General features: G+C 49.7%; 1 protein-coding gene across 3 annotated transcripts in view; it reads left to right on the top strand.

The window, feature by feature from the left end:
• Positions 1–24774, top strand: part of PPP2R2D (protein phosphatase 2 regulatory subunit Bdelta) — a 247969-nt gene extending 223195 nt beyond the window's left edge. For all 3 annotated transcript variants that reach the window (XM_086922544.1, XM_086922546.1, XM_086922547.1), the window contains one exon: positions 22860–24774. In XM_086922544.1, coding sequence (XP_086778670.1) covers positions 22860–23139 — 280 coding nt within the window. In that variant the 3' untranslated portion in view covers positions 23140–24774. The remainder of the gene's footprint in view (positions 1–22859) is intronic.
• Positions 24775–26235: the final 1461 nt, after the last annotated feature.

Below are 26235 nucleotides of genomic sequence, written 5' to 3'. Positions count from 1 at the left end.
TCAAGAGATGTCCAGTGTGTAACTCCAAATATCCACACCTCGACGTGCACCCTGTGTGCAACAAATGTTTGTCACCGGACCATGACGAAGACAGCTGCATGGCGTGTTCGAAATTCCGGTGCAAGAAAACACTCAAGATTCGTCGGGCCGCTAGACTTCAGGCCCAGTTATCGGCTACCCCGGCGCCCCCACCAGACAACATATTCGAAGAATCTGTTGGAGACGACGACGCCGTTCAAGTTTCGGACTCTAGTCCCGCGTCCGAGGGGGATGCCTACGACGCGGGTGATGAGGATTTTGACGAAGCCGGCGACGAGGTAGGGGACGACGATCGGGCTATTGCCACCGTGGGGGATAGCTCGGAGGAGGAGCATCCCCAACCAGACTCAGGGGTCAATCCCCTTCATATGGCCCAGGTCGAGGGATCGCCTTCGGGCCTTACCCAAGACCTCGTTATAAGTCCAACGTCCCCGCCTCCGGGCCCGGTCACGGACATTTCTGAGGCGCCACTCCCGTTGAAGAAAACGAAAGTGAAGCCATCGGGTCACGCTCCCTCGGTTTCGAAACCGAAAGTGAAAGTTGCGCTGGGGCAGAAGGTTCTGGAGGCGTCAACTTCCAAAAAATTCAAGATGGCCGACTTGAAGAGCCACGCCAAAATGGCCGACCCGAAGCCCTCGGGGTCGGAGCCGAAGGCGAAGTCGACCGACGCGGCTCCGTCGGCGCCGAAGATGGTCGGGGTCGCGGACCCGAAGACGGCTCCGAAGAAGCGTCAGGGCGACGACGCGACCCGGGATCAGCTGGTGCCGGCCCTTGGGGTCAAGGCGCGTGAGTTGTCGGCCCCGAAGAAGGTGCCTGCCATCGACCCGACTCCCGACTCGGGGAGATCGATCGAATCGGTCAAGCCCTCTCCTGCCTTAACGAAGAAGGTAGCGGAATCCCTGCAGCGGATACGGAAGGACGATGTGGTTCCCGATCCGGACACCGTGGCGCCTAAGCACACGCCTAAGCCTGCGAAGGCGCAAACGCCTATCCGCTTTACCCTGCCGCCAAAGTCGACGCCGAAGGCTTTCGCGCCGAAACATGGCGGGCCCTCAAAGGAGGTATTGACGCCAAAAGCTGCCTTAGTGGTGTCGAAGCTTCGGCTCCAGCCACTTGCTGAAGAGGAGCGTCGAGAGGTCATCATCGACGCCAACACTGGGAAACTGTCTCTCCTCAAAAGAAAAATCACCACTGAGCCGGTGTTGGAACATTTTCGGATCCCTCTCAAGAATAAGAGGGACTCTGCGGGAACTTCGGCCCCGATGGAACCTGTGTCTCCACAAGCCCTAGGACACTCGCCAACGCGTTCCGCCGCAGGCGATGCCGACGAGGAGGACGCCGAGTACAACTATCCGGCGTACTCGGATCCGGAGGAGGAGCACGAACCTTGGTCGGCCGGAGGCGACCCAGAGGACCCGCAGTCGGGCCAGGACACGCAACTTTTTGCGGCCAAGACGTCACCGACGGAGGACTCGGCGGCCTTCAACGCTCTGATTGAGAGAGCTGCGGCTAACCACGATGTCGAGCTGCACTCGGACCCTGTGGATGTAGACTTTTTATTTGACACTTTCTCAGTGGCTGAAAAGTCAGTCAAAACCTGCCAATGCTTAAGGGGGTGCTCAAACACGCAACGGAGGTCTTCAAGGAGCCCACCCGGGCGCGTGTCGTCAACCCTCGCATTGACAAGAAATATAAGGCAGCGCCCTCGGATCCAACATACATCAAGGGACACTTGCCACTGGACTCGTTGGTTGTATCCAACGCTCGGAAGAGGGCGAACTCGCAGACCACTGGTGACGCTCCTCCCCCAGACAAACCGTCCAAAATATTTGAGGCCTCAGGGAAACGGATTGCTGCACAGGCAGCTAATATTTGGAGGATCTCCAACACACAGGCCCTGCTTGCACGCTACGATAGGGCTCACTATGACACCTTAGAATCACTACTGCAACACTTGCCTGACCAGTACAAGGAGGCAGGAGAAATGTTAATCCAGGAAGGAAAGCTCATCACGAACGCATCCATAAAATGTGCGCTGGACGTGGCTGATACAGCCTCCAGGGCAATCAACACTAGTGTGTTGCTTAGACGGCATGCTTGGCTTCGAATATCAGGGTTCAAGCCCGATATTCAAACAACAATACTGAACCAAACAGTTAATCCTGACCACCTGTTCGGCCCAGAGGTGGATGCGACGCTGGAAAAGATGAAAAAAGATACGGACACTGCCAAGTCTTTGGGGGCCCTCCAGTCTCAGCAGTTTCGGAGTGGGTCCTTTCGCCGCTCCAATTCCAGAGGCACCTCAAGGGGTCAGGCATCGCAGTCCACACAGTATTATAAAAGTAACACCCAAACCTCATACACCAACAAGGGTAGAGGTGGCTACAGAGGCAATAACGTCAAGGGCAGGGGACGTGGAAACAACAGCTCCAGGTCCACCACCGCCAACAAGCAGTGACGTCTTGTCACTGCCCCCCGACCATACAACACCGGTCGGGGGGAGACTCCAGCAGTTCCTGCCCGCGTGGAAATCCATCACCACGGACAGGTGGGTCAAGTCTCTTATCCAGTACGGTTACTGTCTGGAACTTACTTCCATTCCACCAAACATACCCCCAAGGAGCCGTCCTATGTCCGGCGAGCACTTGCACTTGTTGCAGCAGGAAGTTCTAGTCATGCTGCAAAAAGGGGCTATAGAGCTCGTTCCATTGCAGGAAAGGGGAACAGGGGTTTACTCCCTGTATTTTCTAATCCCCAAAAAGGACGGATCCCTAAGGCCCATCCTGGACCTCAGGCCCCTCAACTGGTACATTCTCTCGGAGCACTTCCATATGCTCACGCTACAGCAAGTACTCCCTCTGCTTCAGCAGGGGGACTTCCTGGCTACGCTGGATCTGAAAGATGCATATTTTCATATCCCCCTGCATCCTTCCCACAGGAAGTATCTCAGATTCACGATTCAAGACCAGCATTACCAGTTCAGGGTTCTGCCGTTCGGGGTCACCACGGCGCCGAGGGTATTCACAAAGTGCCTAGCGACTGTGGCAGCGCATCTCCGTCGCCAGAACGTCCACGTCTACCCTTACCTGGACGACTGGCTCATTCAAGCAAGAACAGAACAACCGTGCGTCGACCACGTGTCCCGCACCCTTCATCTCCTGCACGATCTGGGATTCTCTCTGAACTACCCAAAGTCCCATCTCCAGCCCGCCCACGTGCGACAGTATCTGGGCGCGACAATCAACACTCTGGCAGCCACTGCGCAGCCAAATTCAGTGAGAATCGCCAGTATACAGACGCTGATCCAGCGATTCAGACCTCAGCACTCGCTTCCAGCGAAAGTGTTCATGCAGTTGATAGGCATGATGGCCTCCTGCATCTCCATTGTCCCGCACGCGAGACTACATATGCGTCCGCTTCAGGAGTGCCTAACACGTCAGTGGACTCAGGCTCATGGGCAACTGACAGACCTAGTGTTGGTGAGCGGTCGGGCATACAACTCTCTGCATTGGTGGAATCCACAAAACCTTTGCAAGGGCCGACCATTCCAAGAGCCTGTGCCACAGATTGTCCTGACAACGGACGCCTCTCTCCAAGGATGGGGAGCGCATGTACTCCATTACACAGTGCAGGGACTATGGACACTACAGCAAAGGAAGATGCACATCAATGTGTTGGAACTGATGGCAATCTTCATGGCCTTAAAGGCGTTCAAAGTACATCTGTGCAACAAAGTCGTGTTGATCCGGACGGACAAATGACGGCCATGTACTACATTCAGAAGCAGGGAGGCACACACTCTCCACAGCTGTCTCATCTGGCTCAGGGCATGTGGAAGTGGGCCATTCAGAGGAACATCTTCCTCATGGCAGAGCATCTCCCGGGCAAGGACAATCAGATGGCGGATCTGCTCAGCAGGCACAGCCATCAAATGCACGAGTGGGAGATACATCCATCAGTACTCCAACCGTACTTCCAAAAGTGGGGTCATCCAGAGATAGACCTGTTTGCCACAAAGGAGAACGCAAAATGCCAAAGCTTCGCCGCCAGGTTCCCACACCCGCAATCACAGGGCAATGCGATGTGGATGAACTGGTCAGGCAGATTTGCGTACGCTTTTCCCCCAGCACCTCTGATACCGCTGGTGGCACGCAAGCTCAGGCAGCACTCAATGACTCTCATCCTGGTTGCTCCAACGTGGGCTCGCCAACCATGGTACACCACGTTTCTGGAACTCTCCGTGGTACCGCATCAAAGGCTTCACCTCACTCCCAGCCTTCTGACGCAGAGCCATGGCGACATTCAGCACCCAGACCGCAACAGCTCAACCTGGCGATCTGGCTCCTGAAGTCCTAGAGTTTGGCTACCTCAATCTTCCTCCCGATTGCATGAACATCATTCGGGAGGCAAGGAAGCCCACTACTAGAGCTTGTTATGCAGCTAAATGGAAGAGGTTTGTCATCTCCCCGAGACCCGGCGCCTCCGAAAATTTTAGCTGAAGCCTTCCCTGCTTTAGAACCGTATTACAGACATCTACTCCAGATCTCATTCTCTACAGCTTGCCTGCCGGCGGATTGGAAACAGGCAGTTGTACTACCGATCAAAAAAAAGCCGAATGTCAGCCAAGACATTATGGAAAACCTCCGGCCAATTTCTCTGCTACCATATTTAGCTAAGTTAGCCGAGAAAATTGCTAACATCCAACTCATGGAACACCTTGAAGAACACGATGTCTTCCATAAATCCCAGTCGGGTTTCAGATCCAACTTTTCAACGGAAACGGCTCTCCTTAGGGCCACTGAAACCCTACGAGAGGGAGCAGATGAGGGCAAGACCATGGCCCTCATCATGCTCGACCTCAGTGCCGCGTTTGACACTGTAGCACATTCCATCTTGCTACAGTGTCTAAACAAAGCCGGAGTAACCAACAAGGCACTGGGTTGGCTGAAAGCCTTTTTGATCGATAGAAGCTTCCAAGTCCAAAGAGGGACTTCCCTCTCAGACAGCGTATTGCTTGAACAGGGGGTGCCTCAGGGCTCGGCCCTGAGTCCCACCCTGTTTAATCTATACATGGCCCCCCTGGCAGAGGTGGTGCAATCGTTCGGCGTGGAGCTTGTCTCTTACGCCGACGATACGCAACTCTTAATATCTCTGACGCAAGCCCCCTCCAGGGAAGCTGACAACTTTAATAACTGTATGAGCAGGCTGGCCTCTTGGATGACAGAGCACTGTTTAAAACTGAACGGAACCAAAACGGAGGTCATCATCATTGGAGGCAATGAGACCAATTGGACTAAAGAATGGTGGCCCACCTGCTTGGGTCCCCTGCCCCCTCCTAGTCGGGAGGCAAAGAATCTAGGAGTCTGGGTGGACAATAAGCTATCTTTTGATAGCCATATAAAGAGAACTGTAGGCAAGTGCTTCGGAGTGATGAAGACACTCAACCGCACCCTTGACTTGTTGCCTCTCCACTCCAGACGGACTATGACGCAGGCACTTATAACTTCCCGGATTGATTACGGGAATGTATTACTCTTGGGCACTTCAGAGAAAAATATAAAAAAATTACAGGTCCTACAAAACTCGGCAGCTCGCCTAGTATTAAGACTGCCCCGTAGAGCCCCTTCACGACCCTCGTTGGCAACTCTCCATTGGTTGCCGATCAAGAAGAGGATCATTTTTAAAGCTCTGCTATGGTGTCACAAGATCATCCATAATAAGGCACCTGCCTATATGTCGGACCTGGCTTCTCTATACGAACCCAACAGAACCCTCAGATCCCAAGGGACAGGTCTGCTCAGAATTACCCGTCCTAAAAAGGCCAGAATGGGAGGCAGATCCTTCCGCACGATGGCAGCGAAGCACTGGAACCTCCTGCCTTTGGACACCAGATTAGAGGGTAATGAGACCTCCTTTAGGAAGAAATTGAAAACTTGCCTCTTTAATCTGTGATAGGTTCCTCTCTCCACAATTCTCACTCTCTCCACAGCGCGGGGACACGCCGGGAGGCGTCACCAGGCGCTTTACAAGCTCCTTTAAACTAAACTAAACTAATACTGTGTTAACCACGATATTGACCCGCTAGATGCTTCCATTCAAAACATCATTTGTTACCTGTTCCACCTGTATCAGTGCAATTTGGCGTACTCTTCCATCCGCATTCACCTGTCTGCTATGGCAGCATACCTCCAGAATAGGCAACACCTGTCACTCTTTAAGGTCCCTGCTATCAAGGCTTTTTTGGAGGGACTCAAGAGAGTCATCCCACCTAGGACACCACCAGCTCCAGAATGGAACCTCAATGTGGTTCTTACAAGACTGATGGGTCCTCCCTTCGAGCCACTGCACTCTTGTGAGCTTCAGTTTCTAACTTGGAAGGTTGCGTTCTTAGTAGCAATTACATCGCTACGGAGGGTTAGCGAGCTGCAGGCGCTCACCATCCAAGAACCTTTCTTCCAAGTACATGCTAACAGGGTTGTACTCCGCACTAACCCTAAATTCTTACCCAAGGTTGTATCTCAATTCCATATAAACCAAACAATTGAGTTGCCGGTGTTTTTCCAAAACCCCGAAACGCTGGCGGAGCGGATGCTCCACACCCTTGACGTTAAGAGAGCCTTGATGTACTATGTAGACAGGACAAAAGATTTTCGCAAAACTAAGCAGCTTTACGTTGCTTTTGCCACACACCACAAGGGAAACGCTATCTCCAAAGCTGGGATTGCTAGGTGGATCGTGAAATGCATTCAAATCTGTTACGCTAAAGCTAAGCGCACTCTCACTATCCCACCAAGGGCCCACTCCACCAGGAAGTTGGGGGCCTCTATGGCTTTCCTAGGTAACATTCCCTTAGAAGATATCTGTAGAGCAGCCACATGGTCTACCACACATACTTTCACTAAACACTACTGTGTAGACGTGCACTCCAAACAGCAGGCAGCTGTTGGTCAGGCTGTTCTCAAGACACTTTTTCAGACTGCTGCAGCTGGCACGGGCAGCCACCGCTAATGGAGGGACTGCTTTGTATTCTATGCACAGATATGAATTCAGCAGCCCACATGCCTCGAACTGCAAATGCTACTTACCAGTATGCATCTGTTCTTGGCATGTAGGGCTGCTGACATTCATATCGCCCACCCTCCTCCCCGGCGCCTGTAGCAGCTGCAGTATTCATTCATATATGCTCATAGCATGGTCATCACTCACATACTTCACTCCATCTCTGCCAATGGCTAAAAACAATCTGGGGATGGAGGCGATGCCCATGCGCACTGTAGTCCAGGGGAGGAGCCACCTATCTCGTGATACTTCGAAGACTCTTCCAGGACAACAATGTGCAATCATCCGGACCCAACACTAGGCGGCGATCTATGCACAGATATGAATGTCAGCAGCCCTACATGCCAAGAACAGATGCATACTGGTAAGTAGCATTTGCATTATCCACTTACGTACCCATACACACATCTATACAAACAGTCACACATCTACTGACTCACCTATCCAGCCAGTCACTCAGGCACTTACTGTGCAAAACAGTGACACACACACACACACTCACTTACCCATATATCCATTTAACAGCCACTAACTTACCCATGCAGCCACTAACTTACCCATGCAGCCACTAACTTACCCATGCAGCCACTAACTTCCCCATACAGCCACTAACTTACCCATACAGCCACTAACACACCTACTCACCCACCCATAGAGCCACTCACCCACCCATAGAGCCAATCACACACCAAAACAGCCACTGACTCACTCCCTTACACATATAGGCACTATGGCAGTCACTCACACTTACAGCCAATGATTCTCAGTCACCAAGACAGCCACTTACACACCCATACAGCCACTTATACACCCATACAGCCACTTGCACACCCATACAGCCACTTGCACACCCATACAGCCACTTGCACACCCATACAGCCACTTGCACACCCATACAGCCACTTGCACACCCATACCGCCACTTGCACACCCATACCGCCACTTGCACACCCATACCGCCACTTGCACACCCATACCGCCACTTGCACACCCATACCGCCACTTGCACACCCATATTCACCTATACATCCCCTCACACACATACAGCATTCAGACACCCACTTCCACACTGGTAGTCATACAGCCACTCGGAAGACCTATACTTGAAACAGTATCAGTTATTAGTAGTGTAAAAATAATAGTAATTTAATTTATGCACTAGCTTAATATATATCTTAGTGTCAGAAGCATTTACAAAACGCTCATTGGATGATGTCATTTGAGATGGTATCAGTGATGGCACTGACCATGTCATGAGTGATGTAAAATGGGAGGTAAAAAACCATCCATTGCGGGGGAATTAAGTTAGCATTAGTCTTCATTTCTTTTTTGTCTGTGTCGTCAACCATTTGGTGCTAGTTCCATCCCTTGTGTGACGTCAGATGGTGTCCTGGAAGTTCCTATGCGTGGTAACCATCCAAAGATTATTTTTCCACAATTGGATCTGGAAGCAAGGGAAGATGATACGACATTTTTGGGGGGATTCACGAAAACTTGGGATTTTGTTGGGTAAACAAAACAACGATCAAAGAACAGCAAGGTACCTGAGAAGAAAGGGGACCTCTGACTACGAATCTCATTGTGGGACCCCGTTGGAACATCACACGGTGTATGTGGACCAAAAATGAGGCGAGGTACGGGTCATGGGGGAAAAAAACCTTTAAGTTCTGTCAAAACTGCCGCCACAAGGTTGCACAACACGACCCGCACAAGGTCTGTAACCTATGCCTATCGAGGGACCACAGGTCCAAGAACTGCAAGGGCTGCACCTTATTTGTGTCAAACTCTCAAGACCCACCCAAAGCAGAGAGGAAGATCCCACAGCAATGTACAGAGGCCAGAAGCAACAGGTTTTGCTGAAAGACTTGGACCACTCTAGTGTTAAATTGAGCAGAGTGCAACTGCAGTCAGCCCACAGAGGCTCAGATGTCGAAATCCTCGAAGTGGATGCAGAGGAAAAATGTGCGACGAAGAAGGCGGTGAAGTACATCAAAATGCGACTGGAAAAGGTAACAAAAATCCCTCACCCCTTGGATAGGAGGGGTTACGAATAGAAAGCACACAAGGCAGCCCAGACGCCAAAGAAAACGGCAACCGAGGGTCATGCACGACCAAAGGAGTCCCATGGATCCCATACCAGTGGTACTGACGAAGGCAAATCGTCGACATTGACAAAGACCAGCTTGGGTCGGGATGCTACATCAAGAAAGAGCATCTCCGAAGCAAGACATCAAAGACCCTCTAGGTTGAAAGAAGAGAGGAGAGTTTGAGGCAGAAATGAATGCGCTCCTTCAATGCAAAAAGGAGTTAGACGGCACCCTAATGGAATACAGAATTCCTTCCAGACCTTCCACAACTTCGGATGTCAAAGAGGAAGAGAATGCCCCAGAGGCACCGGTAACCCCCCAACCTCACGAGGAGGAAGCCGAAAAGGAGCTTGACAACCCAGAAGAGGAAGAAGCAACATGGATTTTCGAGGAAGAATGGAACAACCTGGACCATGTTCAGAGGAGTAACTTTGTACTGAACCCTCGAAGGCTAAACCACCAGATGACATACCCTTCTATAACAGCCTGGTGAAAAGAGCAGAGGGAATATTTCTGCAGGACCACATCTACAGCAGACACAAGGCAGCAGTCATCCCAACAGTCCGAGTACCAGTCCTGGCAACAACACCCAAAGCAGCCTTTTCATGGTAGTGGAAAGGCTAGAGGACAATCCTTTTGAGGTGGAGGAGGAGGCTCAAAGTGACTTGGATGCAAAACTGGGACCCCACACAATACCAGTAAGAGGCAGAATGGCCCAATACTTGCAAGAGTGGGAAAGGATCACCATAGACAATTGGGTTGAAACATGGTGTGCCACAGCTATTAAACAGAACTAACAAATATACCACCACCAACCTCTGCCTCCAAAAAAAGTTGTTTCTTAAAGCAGAACTTTTAAATCTCATATACTTCTAGCTGCATATTCCTTACCTTTAAACTTCCAGACATCAAGCTGGATCTGGAGGTTCCGCTGCGGGCTGGTAGGTGGCCTCGGTCAACTCTGCGTGTTAGTAGTTATTGTCTGCATCCTCAATATAACTGCCACATCAGCGCACGGATGTCTGTTCTTTTCTTTCGTGCCAGCCAGTGCAGATCTGTTGGCGAGCGCTTTCCCCCTGTAATTTTCTGACTTTGTCAACTTCTCTTGGTGTGCTAGGGAGATGTCTATAAAGAAGACCTCTTGGTTCTAGCAGTGCATCGCCTGTCACTGTGCCATGTCGGTCACTGGCCCCCACTTTGTGTCATGGTTGCACTTCAGAGACGACAGTCGTTCGTTCTCTGTTTTGCTGGGTTATGGCTCTGAAATCTTTGAAGGAGCGGTCCCTAAAGCTAATCGCGGCCCAGTGACCAGCGCCTTGGAATTCGCCCCGTTGGTCTAGATCCCGGTCGAGAGCAAGGTCCGAGCACTGCTCGGTGGATCGAAGTCCTCTTCTTCCAAGTTGTCAGGTAAGAGGCATCACAAAAAGCAGCTTAGGTCGAAGCGCCCTTTGACGTCACCACGGCGTGTTACAAGATGGAGGAACATCTGCATTCGAGGGCCCACTCCGCAGGACGGTTGCCTGGGTCGGCTCAACGTGTCCCTCCCTTCCCAGGGCCGGGTGCAACCCCTTCCCAACTTAAAGAGTTTTATGACACCATGTGCGACATATTTGGGCTGCCTGTTCCTGCAGGTATGCCTTATGGCCTTGCGGGTTCGGATGAAGAAGTCCCTGTGAGTTCTGTGCCGTTGGCTCCAGCCCCGGTGCCACAGTCTCCTACTGGACCTGTTCCTCCTCCACAGCGACCTTCCCAGGTAACGCAGCCGCGGTCCTCGGCGGTAGCGCCCACCAGCGGCTCCTGCCAAATCCTCATTCCCAAAAACACAGAAGCAGTCGGGCATCCACCCGACGAGACCGGAGCCGTATGGCTCCATGCCGTTTAACCTACCCTATTCTTAGGGTTAGATGTGGATGAGTAGAATTGGGCTGGGGGGCAGGAACCCTTTGAAATTCCGGCACCACAGAACATGGACTGGTATAAGGAACTGGGTGGTGCCAGTGGCCTGGACACCACCCCAGATTCTGTCATGATGTCTCCCACTAACCTGGCTACTGAGGAGGGAGGCATCATTTACTATTGTGGTGCGTAGAGGTTGTGGAGGTCTCGGACCTGCAGCTTCCTATGGTGGTTGTCAAGAGTAGCATCTTGACAGCGGTCCTGCAGCCTGGTGTCTCCAACTCTGAACCCTTGTTGCCTTGTATGAGGCCTTGACAGACGTTCTTCTGGGCACTTGGTCCAAGCCCAGCACAGGGGCTCCTGTTATTAGAAAGATTGCCCAGCACCATCGCCCTGCAACAGGTGACCCAGTTTTCCTCACCACCCACACCACAAAGGTTGGTGGTTCAACCTTCCACTTCCTGTGGCGCGTTCCCTTCCGCAGCCCTGGACAGGGAATCCTAGAAACGGCAAAGCTTTGGGAAGAAAATGTTTTCTTTCGGCAGTCTAGCTTTGCGGTCAGTGAACACTGCCTGCCTTTTGCGCCGTTATTCCTATTCGATATGAGACACGATTGCGCAGGTGCTGTCTGGAGTCTTGGAAGAGGACCTGATTCTATCTACTCTCCCAAGCTATTTCAGGTGGGAGAAATGCAGTGAAGTTCGCCATGCGATGTGGTTTGGATACAACAGGCTTGCATGGCATTACACTTGCCACAACAGTGGCCATACATTGCCAGGCCTGGATGAGGAAGTCTGTTTTTTTTGGGGGCACGTCCAGGCTAATCTTATGGACATGCCCTTTGATGGCTCCCGTCTCTTAGGAAACAAAGCAGTTGTCGTTCTTAAGCAATTCAAGGACTCGCGCGCTACGGCCAAGTCCTTGGGCCTCACCACAAGATCCCGGCCTGTGTCTGCTTTTTGCTCTTTTCGTGGCTATGGAAGGGGCTACCAACCGCGCCAACCTTATTCCGGCCAGAGGGCCCTGCAAGTTCAGCAACATCTGTGGGGCCGTGGACGTGGTTTAACCTGACCCCTGAGGCTGGGGAGGCCAGAAGTTGAGCCAAGCCACGATCCCCACATCCACCACAAAACCCTTCTAGCCCGATTCCCCCCCAGAATCATTCATTGCCAGTTGGTGGCAGAATACGCCAATATCTCCACCGCTGGCGAGACATCACCTCGGACAGGTGGGTGTTGCATATAGTACAAAGGGTCTACTCCCTCCCCTACGAGGCTTCCCCTCCATGCATGCCTCCAGTGTACGATTGGCTGATGGTGGATCACCTTGCCTGACTCCGCAAGGAAGTCAACACTCAATTGGCCAAGAGAGCTATAGAAAGGGTTCCTGGGACAGAAATAGGTTGTGGTTGTTATTCCCCCTATTTTCTGTCCCAAAGAAGGGCGGAGGCCTTCATCCCATCCTATCCTATCCTATCCCATCCTATCCTATCCTATCCTATCCCATCCTAGATCTCAGAGCCCTCAACTACTTTCTCAAAAAGTTCAAGATGCTCAGGTCCTGTCTGCCCTGGTCCCGGGAGACTGGATGGTAGTGCTGGACGTGCAGGATGCTCGTTTTCATATTCCTGTCCTGCCTGCCCATAGTCATTACTTGCGGTTTACAGTGAGCCACAAGCGCTTTCAGTTTGCTGTGCTCCCTTTCGGCCTCAACAGTGTCCCTCTGGTGTTCACAAAGGTGATGGCGGTGGTCGCAGCCCATCTGTCGAGATATGGGGTTGCAGTCTTCCACCTATCTCTAAGACTGGTTGTTGAAGGCAGGCTCGTCCCAAGCAGTCGTCTCCAACCTCCTGACTACGGTGAACCTCCTGCATTTGCTTTGGTTCACTATCAACATGCCGAAATCCCACCTGATTCCCTCTCAGATGCTCCCTTTGATTCAAGCGTTCTGAACACACTGCAGTTTTGGGCTTATCCTCCCGAACGGTGAGTCCAGGATATTCAGGCTATGATACCAATGTTTCATCCTCTATCCTGCATTTCGGTGAGTGACTCTGGCTGTTGGGCCTCACGGCCTCCTGAATCCTGCTGGTGGACCATGCAAGGCGGAGCATGCAGGCTCTGCAATGGGACCTAAAGTTCCATTTAGTGTAGCATCTAGGAAAATTCCACCGACATTGTTCAGTTATCAGAGGGTACTGTAAAAGACCTGCACTGGTGGCTGATGAACTGCGATTGAGTCAGAAGCAGACCCCTCTCCCTTCCCCTCCCAGATATCACAGTAGTGACTGATGTGTCTCTTCTGGGATGGGGTGGCCATTTGGGGGGAGGTGGAGATCAGAGCTCCATATCAATCTATTTGAGCTTCGGGCGATCGGATGCCACTGAAAGCCTTTTTAATGTCCATTAAGGGAAGGCTAGTTCAGATGTACACGGACAACACTAGAGCCATGTGGTACTGCAACAAACAAGGCAGTGTGGGGTTGTGGACTCAGTTTCTAGACTTGGCTGGAACAACTTGGTAATTCTCTGGTGATTCAACATCTTGCCGGTTCTTTGAATGCCAGAACAGACAAACTCAGCTGAAGGTGCCTTGCACATCAGAGGTGGTACAAGGTCACTTTTAGAGCTAAGGTGAGTCTTAGATATGTTCGCCTCTGAAGAGAACGCACCATGTCAGCAGTTTTGCACGTTGGATTTCAAAGACTGCTCTCGTTTGGCAATGCTTTTCATCATGAGTGGAGTTCAGGCTTCCTGTATGCCTTTCCGCCCATACCACTCCTGCCCAGAGTGCTAAAGATGATCAAGGGTGACAAGGCACAAGTTGTTTCTGTGGCTCCGTACTGGGTACGGAAGGTCTGGTATCCCGAGATTCTGCCAATGAGCACCAATCCTTCGATCAGGCTGCCTCTTCGGGGAGGGGCGGGGGGGCAATCTTCGGCCACAGCAGCAAGGGAGAGTCCTCCACCCGAACCTGTCCACTCTTCACCTCCGGAGATTGAGCAGCGACAGCTGACAGCTTTTGACCATCCTCCCGAAGTTTGTGAAGTTATGGCAGCCAGGTGTCCCTCCACGAAATTCATATACGCCTGCTGATGCAACCGATATTGTACAGAACGGTCTATTGACCCCTTACCTGCCTCTCGGTCAGATATTCTATTTATCCTTTCCTTGGCCGACCAGGCCTCGCCTTTGGGCACTCAAAAGGGCTACCTTTCGGCCCTCTCAGCTTTTCTTTGGCTGCCAGATCAGCCTTCACTTTATAAGTCCCCTTTGGTGCAGACGCTTTTAAAGGGGTTAACCCATTTGTTTCCCCCTTCTCCTTTTCGTATGCCACAGTGGTACCTTAATTTGGTCCTTACTTTATTGATGTGTGCACCGTTTGAGCCGCTGCAGATCCCCTCTCTAAGGTTGCTCACTATCAAAACGGCCTTTTTAGTGGCAATTACCTTTTGCCGAACTTGAAGCATTGTCTTTGCAGCCTTCTTACCCAACAGTGTTTCCGTACAATGTGGTACTATGAACTAGGGCATCCTTTTTGCCCAAGGTTGTAACTCCCATCTGGGATAGTCCATTACTCTGCCCAATCTCTGTGCACCTCCATACCCTTCCAAAGAAGAGGAACGTCTCCATTGTCTGGACCCAGAAAGAGCATTATCGTTCTACCTTGATCGCACTAGAGTTCTGGGTGGATGACCTACTCTTTGTAGGGTATGTAGGAGCAAAGAAGGGGCATGCTGTTCAGAAGAGGACTGTCACCCGTTGGGTTATCCTCTATATAATGATTTGTTATGCCTTTGCAACGTATCAATCTCCTGAAGGCCTTAGGGCCCATTCCCCCACGGCGAAGGCAGCCACCACAGCCCTCCAGCGTGGGATTCTATTTGCAGATATCTGCCAAGTGGCTACATTGGCATCTTTGCACATGATTGGTAGACATTATTGCTTGGATTCTCAGGTTCGCAGAGAGGGCCTGTTTGGCCACTCTGTTCTGCAGGATTTTCTGGTCTAAAACGTTTCCACAGTCCCACCTCCAGGGAAGGTATGGCTTGGGTATCTGTTCAAATGTAAGGAATCTGCGACTAGATGCCTCTATCTGTCGGGCAATTTAATTACCTTCGGTAACGCCTTATATGGTAAAGACATGATCTAGCTGCAGATTCCATACCGACCCACCCATCTTCCCCGTACTGTTGAATTGTTATCAGTGTTAGGACTGTTCCCCTTCATGGCCCTAGCTGTCTTAAACACACCATGGTAAGTCACTTCATGGATCCTGGCGTGGAAATTCATGAAAGGTACGGACGTCAGCGTGCCAGAGTGACCGTTATATTTAGGTCGTGGACGTCCCTATGAGGACTAATACGACAACGCTGATTTCGCACGGAGTCGACCGACACCACCTACCGGCACACAGGTGTACTTCTAAGAAAAATCTTCGGGATCCAGACTTACGCCTGGAAGCTCAAAAGTAAGGAATCGGTTGCTAGATCATGTCTCTACCAGTTAAGGCGTCACCGAAGGTAAATAACTTGTCCATTAAGCGAAGAGGTAAAGAAACTCTACAAAAACAGGCAATAGAGAAAGTACCAAAGAGGGAGCACAGCAGAGGTAACTAATCACCTTACTTCTTGGTACCAAAGCAAGATCTCACATTAAGACCAATTCTGGATCTCAGATTCATAAAAAAATTAAGATGATAATCCTGTAGGAGGTAATCCCTCTCAGACAAAAGTGGTACTACATGGCAACCATAGACTTAAGCCGATCTACACATACCAATGAATCCAAGACCAGCAGTATCTCGGGTGCATGCACGAAGACACACTACCATTTCAGAGTCTTACCCTTTGGAATAAAATCTGTACTGAGTTGTTGCAAAATGCCTTGCTGCAGTGGCAGCATTCCTGAAAAGGAAAGGAATTTGTGTCTACCCTTACCTAGGCAACTGGTTGGTGAAGGTAATCCCAACTCTACAAAGACTGGGATTCTCCATAAACCTCAAGAAAATCGCAAGCCCCGGACAATGAAAAGATCTTCCTAATTACGATTCTCTTCGAATTGCAATTAGGAAATCAGTACTCCTAATGTATGAAACACTTTTGAGTTTCATTAGCAATTCCTACTAGGTCGCAAATAGACCTACCTCACGCATATTAAAGATGTAGGTCACAGTTTGCTGTTGAGGTCTGCAGACCACTGTGTTGCTTTTTAATAAAGTAATCTTTTTATTTTAAATGCTAAATTTGCAGTTTCGTTTTTCAAGAGTAGGCAGTGGTCCATGGGACCCACTGCCTGCTCTTAAAAAATGTTTGTATTCCATTCCCTAAGCAGAAGGGGTCCCCTGGGAACCCCTTCCTATGTGCGCATGGGTAATCACCATCAAGAAGTCGGTAAATATGAATGTTTTGCTTTTGCAATTCAGTCGTGAAACATTCATACATTTCATTCAGATTCGGTATTTGGAAGGGACGCCCTAAACATGCCTTTTACAAATATGAAATCGTGAACACAACTTGTGATTCGGGAACATGTTACCGAATCGCAGTTTGTGTTTTGTACATTTGTAAAAGCATTTTTGCATCAGAATCGGCCTGATCAGCCGTTCCTGACTGCAAAAATTCTTTGTACATGTGGCCCGAAGTCAGTTATGGCTCCTTTTGTCATGTATGAATTTCAGTTTAGAAAGGTTAACCATGCCTAGCTTGTGTGCTGTTCATGTGACCATCTTCTGTCCGTGCAGTGATACAGTAGACTTAACAAAAATGTGCTAGGCTAACCCCAAAGTGTTCCTGCCAGAGCCATACATAGGTCTGTTTGTGCATGAATGTGTGAGCAAACTGGTATAGCTTTTCCTTTTACTACATCTACTTGGAGTGCAAAGGAAACATGCACAACAGTTATATGTGCATAACTGATGTTGGTGTGATGTTGAAAGGTAGGTAGAAGAGTGTTCTGCTATCTACATTGTACATGTGTGTGAATGAAGCTTGAACTGCTCCTGCTGCACTGTATCTGGTCTGTGTGTTATTGAAGCTTGAATATATTTTCACTATACAAATAGTACACCTTTGTCAGTAATCTATCATTCAGTGTTGGTTCCCTTTTCAATAACGGTAGGCCACTTCTAAACCTTCAGAGAGCTCAATCTATTCTTTCAGTTTATTGCCTTTGGCTTAGGACACCCCCGCGCCGCACGGCCACCAGCTGCTGCGTGTGCCTCCCGCCTGCCTCGCTGCCGCCGTGTGACCACGCCCCCTGCCACTGAGCGGCGTGGTCTCCTGAGGTCTAGCGCTGTGCTCGCCTGATACTTCAGGCTCCTGTACCCCGTTTTCATTGCTGTGTGCCCCTCTGCCTGTTTAACTTTTATTTTGTATATTTGTATTGTGCTTGCTGTATTTTTTCTCGCCTGTCCCCCTGTTTTCGCTCCCCCCGGTCTCCTCCCTCCCCGCTCCCCGCTTCCCGCCTCAGTCGCTAACCACGCCCCCTTTCCTTTCTGTGCCCTCCCCGCTCCCGCCTCCCAGCTGCTCCGCCCTCCCTCGCACTTGGCCATATATGGCGACCGTGCGACGCAGGTGAGTGTGACCTAGCTTAGGACACCCCCCGCGCCGCACGGCCACCAGCTGCTGCGTGTGCCTCCCGCCTGCCTCGCTGCCCCTGCCGCCACCGTGTGACCACGCCCCCTGCCACCGAGTGGCGTGGTCTCCTGAGGTCTAGCGCTGTGCTCGCCTGATACTGCAGGCTCCTGTACCCCGTTTTCATTGCTGTGTGCCCCTCTGCCTGTTTAACTTTTATTTTGTATATTTGTATTGTGCTTGCTGTATTTTTTCTCGCCTGTCCCCCTGTTTTCGCTCCCCCCGGTCTCCTCCCTCCCCGCTCCCCGCTTCCCGCCTCCGTCGCTAACCACGCCCCCTTTTCTTTCTGTGCCCTCCCCGCTCCCGCCTCCCAGCTGCTCCGCCCTCCCTTGCACTTCGCCATATATCATATATGGCGACCGTGCGAACGCGCAGCGGTCACGCGCAGCGGTCACGCGCAGCGGGCGTGCCGATTGTGTGCCGAAGGCGCGCCAAAGGTAAGCCGTCTGCGCCCGTCCGCGCCTGGACCGCACCCAGCGCCCGAACCCCTGGCCCCCGCAGAGGCCAGCCCACCCGCCGGACGTACACCGCCGCCACCCTCAACGCACTCAACACCGGCCGAGCCCCGGGATGCCACCGAGCCACCCCGAGACGCACCCACGGACCCTTCAGCTGCCACGCCTGCAAGTTCACCTGCATCCGGACCTGCCTCGCACCAGCACCCGCCAAGCCGAACACCAGCAGCAACCACCTCAAGTGCATCCTGCTCAACACCCGCTCCGTCCACAGACACGCCATCAAACTCTCGAACCTCCTCGACACCACAGCTTCTGACGTTGCCTTCCTCACGGAAACCTGGATGAACGACTCCTCAGCACCCGACATCGCCATCCCAGAAGGATACAAGATCACCCGAAGAGACCGCGTCAAACAGACGGGAGGAGGCATCGCCATCATCCACAGGGACACCATCCACATCACGACCAACACCGACGACACCCTGACTACCGCCGAACACCTACACTTCCAGATCCGCACCGACCCGAAGACCACCCTCAGAGGCACCCTGATCTACCGACCCCCGGGACCATGCACACAATTCAGCGAGGACATCGCCGACTTCGTCAGCCCGCATGCCCTCCCCTCTGCTGACTACATCCTCCTGGGGGACCTCAACTTCCACCTGGAGAACAACAACGACCGCAACACCATCACCCTGCTCGACAACCTCGCCAACCTCTGACTCAAGCAGCTGGTGTCCACCCCCACCCACCTCGCCGGACACACTCTCGACGCCGTCTTCTCATCCAGCAAAGACATCGCCTTCAGCCATGCCACTGGACTCCACTGGACGGACCACAGCTGCGTCCATTTCACCTTCAGAAAACGATGATCCACCACCATCAGCAACAGGTTGCTCGAAGAAGCTGGAACAAGATCACAGCCGACCAGCTCGCCGCCTCCCTGAGCCAGCACCCTCCCGCCAGCTCAGCGAACCCCAGCCAGGCCGCCGACAACCTCACGAAGTGGATCAGCAACTGCGAGGACGAACTCGCCCCACTGAGGACCCCGCCCAGCAGACCCGGCAGCAAGAAGGCCCCATGGTTCACCGACGAACTCAAGAGCTCCAAGAAGAACTGCCGAGCCCTCGAGAAAGCCTGGAGAAGGGAACCAACACCGGACAACATGACCGCCCTCAAGCTTGCCACCCGGAAGCACCACCAACTGATCCGCGCCACCAAGAAAACTGCATTCAAGGACCGGCTGGACAACAACGCACACAACTGCAAGGAACTCTTCAACATCGTGAAAGAGCTCTCCAACCCCAACGCCGGAAACAACGACATCACCCCATCGCAAGACCTCTGCAATTCCCTCGCCTCCTACTTCCACAACAAGATCGCGGACATACACAACAGCTTCAGCACTCAACCGACGCATGCGACGACCGAACCACCGCCCCCCACCACCACCCTCCGCGCCTGGACTCCGATCAGCACCGAAGACACCGTCCGCATGATGAACTCCATCCACTCCGGATCTCCGACCGACCCCTGCCCTCACCTCGTCTTCAACAAGGCAGACGCTGTCATCGCACCCCACCTGCGGGACATCATCAACACCTCCTTCGACACCGCCACCTTCCCGGAGAGCTGGAAGCACGCCGAACTCAGCGCCCTACTAAAGAAACCTACAGCAGACCCCACCGAACTCAAGAATTACCGCCCCATCTCGCTCCTCCCGTTTCCAGACAAAGTCATCGAGAAGACCGTCAACAAACAGCTGGCCGCCTTCCTCGAGACAAATGGATCCCTCGACCCCTCACAGTCTGGCTTCCGAGCAAACCACAGCACCGAGACCGCCCTCATCGCTGCCACCGATGACATCCGAGCCCTGATGGACAACGGAGAAACAGCAGCCCTCATCCTCCTAGACCTCTCCGCGGCATTCAACACTGTCTGCCACCGCACCCTAGTGGTCAGAGCTGATTTGCATATCGCCATTGTCTAACCCAGGGTGGTGTGGAGTGCAAAAAAACGATGGATTAGGACCCAGATCTTTTGACTGGGTTGAATGTGTGACATTGATCCTCATTCGGTCCATCACCTGTTGTTTTTGCAAACTCGCTATAAGTGTACTGGGGATGCCCAGACGTGGGTCCCAGGCACTCCACACCACTGGAGTCAAGCTAGCCGGGCTGATGAGAGGTGTTACCTCGAAACCGGTCCGGTCCTCGGATGCTTGATTCCGTTCTGGGAAGGACATGGCTTTTGTAGTTCGGACTGGACTGTCCCCATGGGGCACAGGGTCAGAGCTGATTTGCATATCGCCATTGTCTAACCCAGGGTGGTGTGGAGTGCAAAAAAACGATGGATTAGGACCCAGATCTTTTGACTGGGTTGAATGTGTGACATTGATCCTCATTCGGTCCATCACCTGTTGTTTTTGCAAACTCGCTATAAGTGTACTGGGGATGCCCAGACGTGGGTCCCAGGCACTCCACACCACTGGAGTCAAGCTAGCCGGGCTGATGAGAGGTGTTACCTCGAAACCGGTCCGGTCCTCGGATGCTTGATTCCGTTCTGGGAAGGACATGGCTTTTGTAGTTCGGACTGGACTGTTCCCATGGGGCACAGGGTCAGAGCTGATTTGCATATCGCCATTGTCTAACCCAGGGTGGTGTGGAGTGCAAAAAAACGATGGATTAGGACCCAGATCTTTTGACTGGGTTGAATGTGTGACATTGATCCTCATTCGGTCCATCACCTGTTGTTTTTGCACAACCGCACCCTAGTGCAGCACCTCAGCAACGTCGGAATCCAGGAGAAGGCACTGGAATGGATCATCTCCATTCCTCGACGGAAGAACACAGAGAGTCCGTCTACCAACGTACAAGTCAGAGGCCACCGAAGTCATCTGCGGCGTCCCTCCAGGATCCTCGCTGAGCCCCACCCTCTTCAACGTCTACATGAGCCCCCTCGCGGCCATCGCAAGCCAACACAACCTCAACATCATCTCCTACGCTGACGACACCCAGCTGATCCTCTCCCTGACCAACGACCCCGCCGCCGCCAGAGCCAACCTTCACGAAGGGATGAAAGACGTAGCCGAGTGGATGACGACCAGCCGCCTGAAACTGAACTCAGACAAGACGGAAGTCCTCATCCTGGGCCCCTCGCCCTCCGCCTGGGACGACTCCTGGTGGCCCCCCGCCCTGGGCACCGCACCCAAACCGACAGACCACGCACGCAACCTGGGCTTCATCCTGGACTCATCCCTCACCATGACCAGAAAAGTCAATGCCGTCTCCTCGTCATGCTTCAACATCCTGCGCATGCTACGGAAGATCTTCCGGTGGATCCCCCACTGAGACCAGGAAGACGGTCACCCAGGCCCTCGTCACCAGCCGACTGTACTACGGCAACGCCCTCTACGCCGGAACCACCGCCAAGCTCCAGAAGAGACTCCAGCGGATCCAGAACGCCTCAGCCAGACTCATCCTCGACATCCCACGACACAGCCACATCTCCGGACATCTGAGAGACCTGCACTGGCTCCCAGTCAACAAAAGAATCACCTTCCGTCTCCTCACCCACGCACACAAAGCCCTACACGATCAAGGCCCGAGCTACCTCAACAACCGCATCAACTTCTACGCTCCCAAACGCCATCTCCGATCAGCCAGTCACGCCCTCGCCGCCGTCCCCCGCATCCGAAGAACGACAACAGGAGGAAGGTCCTTCTCCTACCTGGCCGCCAAGACCTGGAACTCCCTCCCGACAGACCTGCGCCTGACCCAAGACCACCTCTCCTTCAGGAAGAAGCTCAAGACCTGGCTGTTCGAGCAGTAGCAGCACCTCCCCCCCCCCCAGCGCCTTGAGACCCTCCGGGTAAGTAGTGCGCTCTATAAATGTCTTTGATTGATTGACTTATTGATTCTGGCATTTGAAAGTCAGCAATATAAAAACCTCTTTATGCAACAATCACTTTTATGACATTCCACTGTACAAGACAGCTAACTATGCTTTTGAAGTGAACCTATTTCTCTGATTTAACCCCTTCGACGCTAATGACAAAGCCAGCTCGTCATGGGCGTTACCTGCGCTGCGCGGATGACGAGCTGGCTTTGTCACGTTACGCGGGATTTTTAAAAATGCCGCGCACAGCGGGAAAAGCCGCCGCAGCGATGCGGTTAACTCTTACAGCTTAATCGAATGTGATCGCATTACTGTAGAATGCGTCTAATAGCAGTCCTGTTGTGAACCATATACTGTCAGACACACAAAATATTCTTTTACGGAGGTTATTCTTAAACGTCAACTCTAACATCTCAGCCATATTAGCTAGGACTACATCCCCTAAGGCAGGTGGGTTCCCTTGCTGCTTTTACAGATCTGCATTACTTAACAACTGTAAAGCCCTTGCTGTAAAGACATCAGAGGTTTCTTTCTGTCAGAGACGTAAAAATACAAATTGGAGTTTACATTTTTTTTACAGTGCAGTATTGTGAATGTCACTGACGCTGGTTTCACATGCAAGTAAATGGTTATGCTATTAAAGGCTGCCCCGCTGATCTTATATTCAGAACTTTACTTTGATCATCATTCTTACTAAACTGTAACTTAATTATTCTTTTTAGCATTTTTTAAAATATTTATATCTATTGAATTTTAAAATAAACTCTCATTTTTATTTCTAAACAGTGCCATAATGACTGGATCCTACAACAATTTCTTTAGGATGTTTGACCGATCGACAAGAAGGGATATTACATTGGAAGCTTCAAGGGAGAGCAGCAAACCACGTGCCATCCTAAAGCCACGAAAAGTGTGTACAGGTGGCAAAAGAAAGAAAGACGAGATCAGTGTTGACAGTCTGGACTTCAACAAGAAAATACTTCATACTGCATGGCACCCGAAGGAGAACATCATCGCTGTTGCTGCCACAAATAACTTGTATATATTTCAAGACAAAGTTAACTAAACCTGGCTAATTTAAGGACAAGTCTTGCTCTTATATAGTTAAGCCTTCTGGATTAAAGAAAGGCCATGATGTCCTCCCAGTAAGAACATTGATGCACTTACTTCCCTTTTTAGAAAAAAGGAGAAACTGGCCTTTTGAGTTCATGGCATAGTTCTGCCTTCAGCATGAAGTAGCAGTGGCACAGGTTTCAATGTTTTAAGTGAAGCCCACAGGAAACCGAATTAATGGATACTACTCAATAATGGCCAGTATTAAACTCATATTTATTTTGACTGAGCCTTCCTCTCCGTTTAGACCAAAAATATTAACACCTAAGAAAATGTTATCAAAATGTTAATTTTCTCTCTGTTCTACTATTTTGGCCTTCCAGACAACATAATACCTGTGCACACACGTTCCTCCTCGGGCCTTTGTCTTGGCTTCAGTGTTTTTACCTTTGAATACCAAGGTAGGTCTTGAGTGGGTTAGTAAGCAGAGTTTTTGTGAATATTTACTCACTGACTGTATCTATTATCACACCATCTGGTGTATACCACATAATAAAATTAACAAATTATAAAAGTGTTTTTAAATCTGAAACGAATGTCATTTTTTTTTTCTCTCGCATGTATTAAGACAGTGCTAAATTATTCTTAAGGGAAGAATTGAAAAGAGTTAAGCAGAAAACCTATTTTGACAGCATGATAAAAATATTTTTATGTAATATGCTATAGATCAAAATCTAAATTAACTTTTCTCAAGACTACAGTTTGTTTTTGTATTATTTTCCTGTAAAGCAAAAATACATCAAATGCCGAAGTGAGAGATCATAGAGATTTGTATGAACTTTTTCAGCCTTAATAGTTTGAAACCAGCTAGTAAAATGAAAATCTAAAAAGTATTTGAGAATGCAGTCTGTTCATTATTAGAAATCCTTAATATTCGAATTGTAAACAGTGACCTACCATAGGTGCATTATTTTTTTTAATCTTTTTATTACTTTTTTAAGCACATTCTTTTGGTTTCAAACATGTTAAATATTCAGAGTAACGGGTATATGCATGTTAAGTTGAATAGTGCAATTCTAGCCAGTGAATTACATTTTAACTTGATTATGCCAAACAATTAGCAAACTTGACAAGTGGGTTTAACTGTGCATTTTAACTTATTCAGGATTTCTGACACTAAACACTAATTTATAGTGCATCAGTGGCGGAATTTAAACGGACAGTGATAAATGTTTATAAGATCAATAAGAATGAAGTCTTTGTGCCTCCTATATAAAATATAGAAGTGTTCAGATACACTTCCTTGTTAACAGAATAAAGAAGTACTATGATGATGCACATTTTGTGAATAAAATGCAACAAAATATTCCCAGCCCCCATTAATGTCCCTAGAGTGCCACTCTTATTCACATTAAACTACTAAATACTACGCTTTGAGGTTCTGAAATTTTAGTTTAGTTTACAAAAATCCTCTTTATTCTGTATATTGGTTATGACTACTATTTACAAATTGTGGAACCTTTAGGCCAGTAAGCATAAAGATAAGGTCATGTTCCTTAAATATTATAGTTAATACAATGGGATTGTATATACTTGTTTAATTATTTTGACCAAAAAGGTTAATAAATTTTAAATGTGTTTACCTGGATTGACGTTGTTTATTTGTACGTTATTTCCCTTGTATAATTATTTGCAACATAAGAAATAACTTTAAATTACATATAAAATAAAATATAAGAATTTCTTAGTTGGACACTGTATCCACTTTAAATCATTTATACTTGTTCTGCAAGGTGTATTTTGATGTACACATTTTTACGGGGATGCTTTCATTTGTCAGCAATTTCAGCAGTCTTTCTTCTGCAGCTTCTGTCTTGTGCACTATGGGATACCATATTTGCCAAATGTGTTCTATCAAGCTGGAGAGTTATATCTTTAAATCTCTGCACTCACAGCTAGTGTGTTAATTTATTTGTACAGTGTCTGAAAATGTACTTGTCAATGCATTTATTAAAGTAATTTGCTTTCCTTTCTATACTGATTTTAGTACACGAGAGATCAGTTATCCATAGTCCTTGTTTAACAGCACTTTGGTGACACATTGTGATATGCAGTGCATTCAGCTTCCAAATTTTACCCCAAAAGTTCTTTTGTCTACTTCCTTGCTGGCATTGTTTGCTCTGGATTCCACCTACACATTTTTGGGCATTAAAGAGTACACTTGCAATTTATTCTGTTTGTTAACCTTGTCAACCACTCCATTGCAACTTAAATTCTCCATTTCGGTAACTAAAGACAATTAATATTGGTGCATCCTCTGGTACGCATTCATGCTGATGAAGCAATCTGCAGTTGAGAAATCACAGGGATGTCTCATAGCATAAATCCTCTACTTTTAACCACTATTACTGGTGGCACAGCATGTTCTCATTGAATAAATAACAATATAGGTGTGCCCTCACATAACATGTCTAGGAATATATTTTTGGCATAGTCTAAGCTACCGGCATTACATGTATGGCCTTTTTTGAGAGTGAGCTAGGCACTGACTTTTTAATGCACTTATTCATTAAATGTCAGTTATCGATCTAAATCGATTCCCTTTTATATTGGTAGATGGTGGCGGCTTCTGCACTTAACAAAATAGAATGTTTAAATGAATGCCATTGTTAGGACCATACTTAAATAATGTTTTTTTTGCCCACTCTGCTACTCTAGGCAGGAACCTGCCATGGCTGACACCAAGTTTCTGTAGTGCATTGTATGATAAATTACTAGTTATGTAGGAAGCATGGACATCTTTTCTGCTCTTGTACACTTCATGTCACTGTCATAATATTAGTATTTTATTTCCAGGGATTAACAGGACCCTTTCTCCCTCAGAATTAGAAATTCACCATGTAGAGAAACATGATGAATGGCAAGATCCATTGTAAGTTCATGGAACTGGCTGGTGACTTGCAGTATTCTTTAACATACGATAGCGCCTATTTATTTGTATTACTTATACACAGGATCACACAAACCCTTCCACAAACCTATTAAGGCCTTTGTGTCTTGCTCTTTCATATCAAAGAGATAGCATGGCTGTACTAAAGAAGGAGAAAAA

Source organism: Lissotriton vulgaris, chromosome 5 (genome assembly GCF_964263255.1).
Source record: "Lissotriton vulgaris chromosome 5, aLisVul1.2, whole genome shotgun sequence".
NCBI classification, from domain to species: Eukaryota; Metazoa; Chordata; class Amphibia; order Caudata; family Salamandridae; genus Lissotriton; species Lissotriton vulgaris.
Note: the sequence above shows the minus strand (reverse complement) of the source record. Positions and strands in the feature narration are given on the sequence as shown.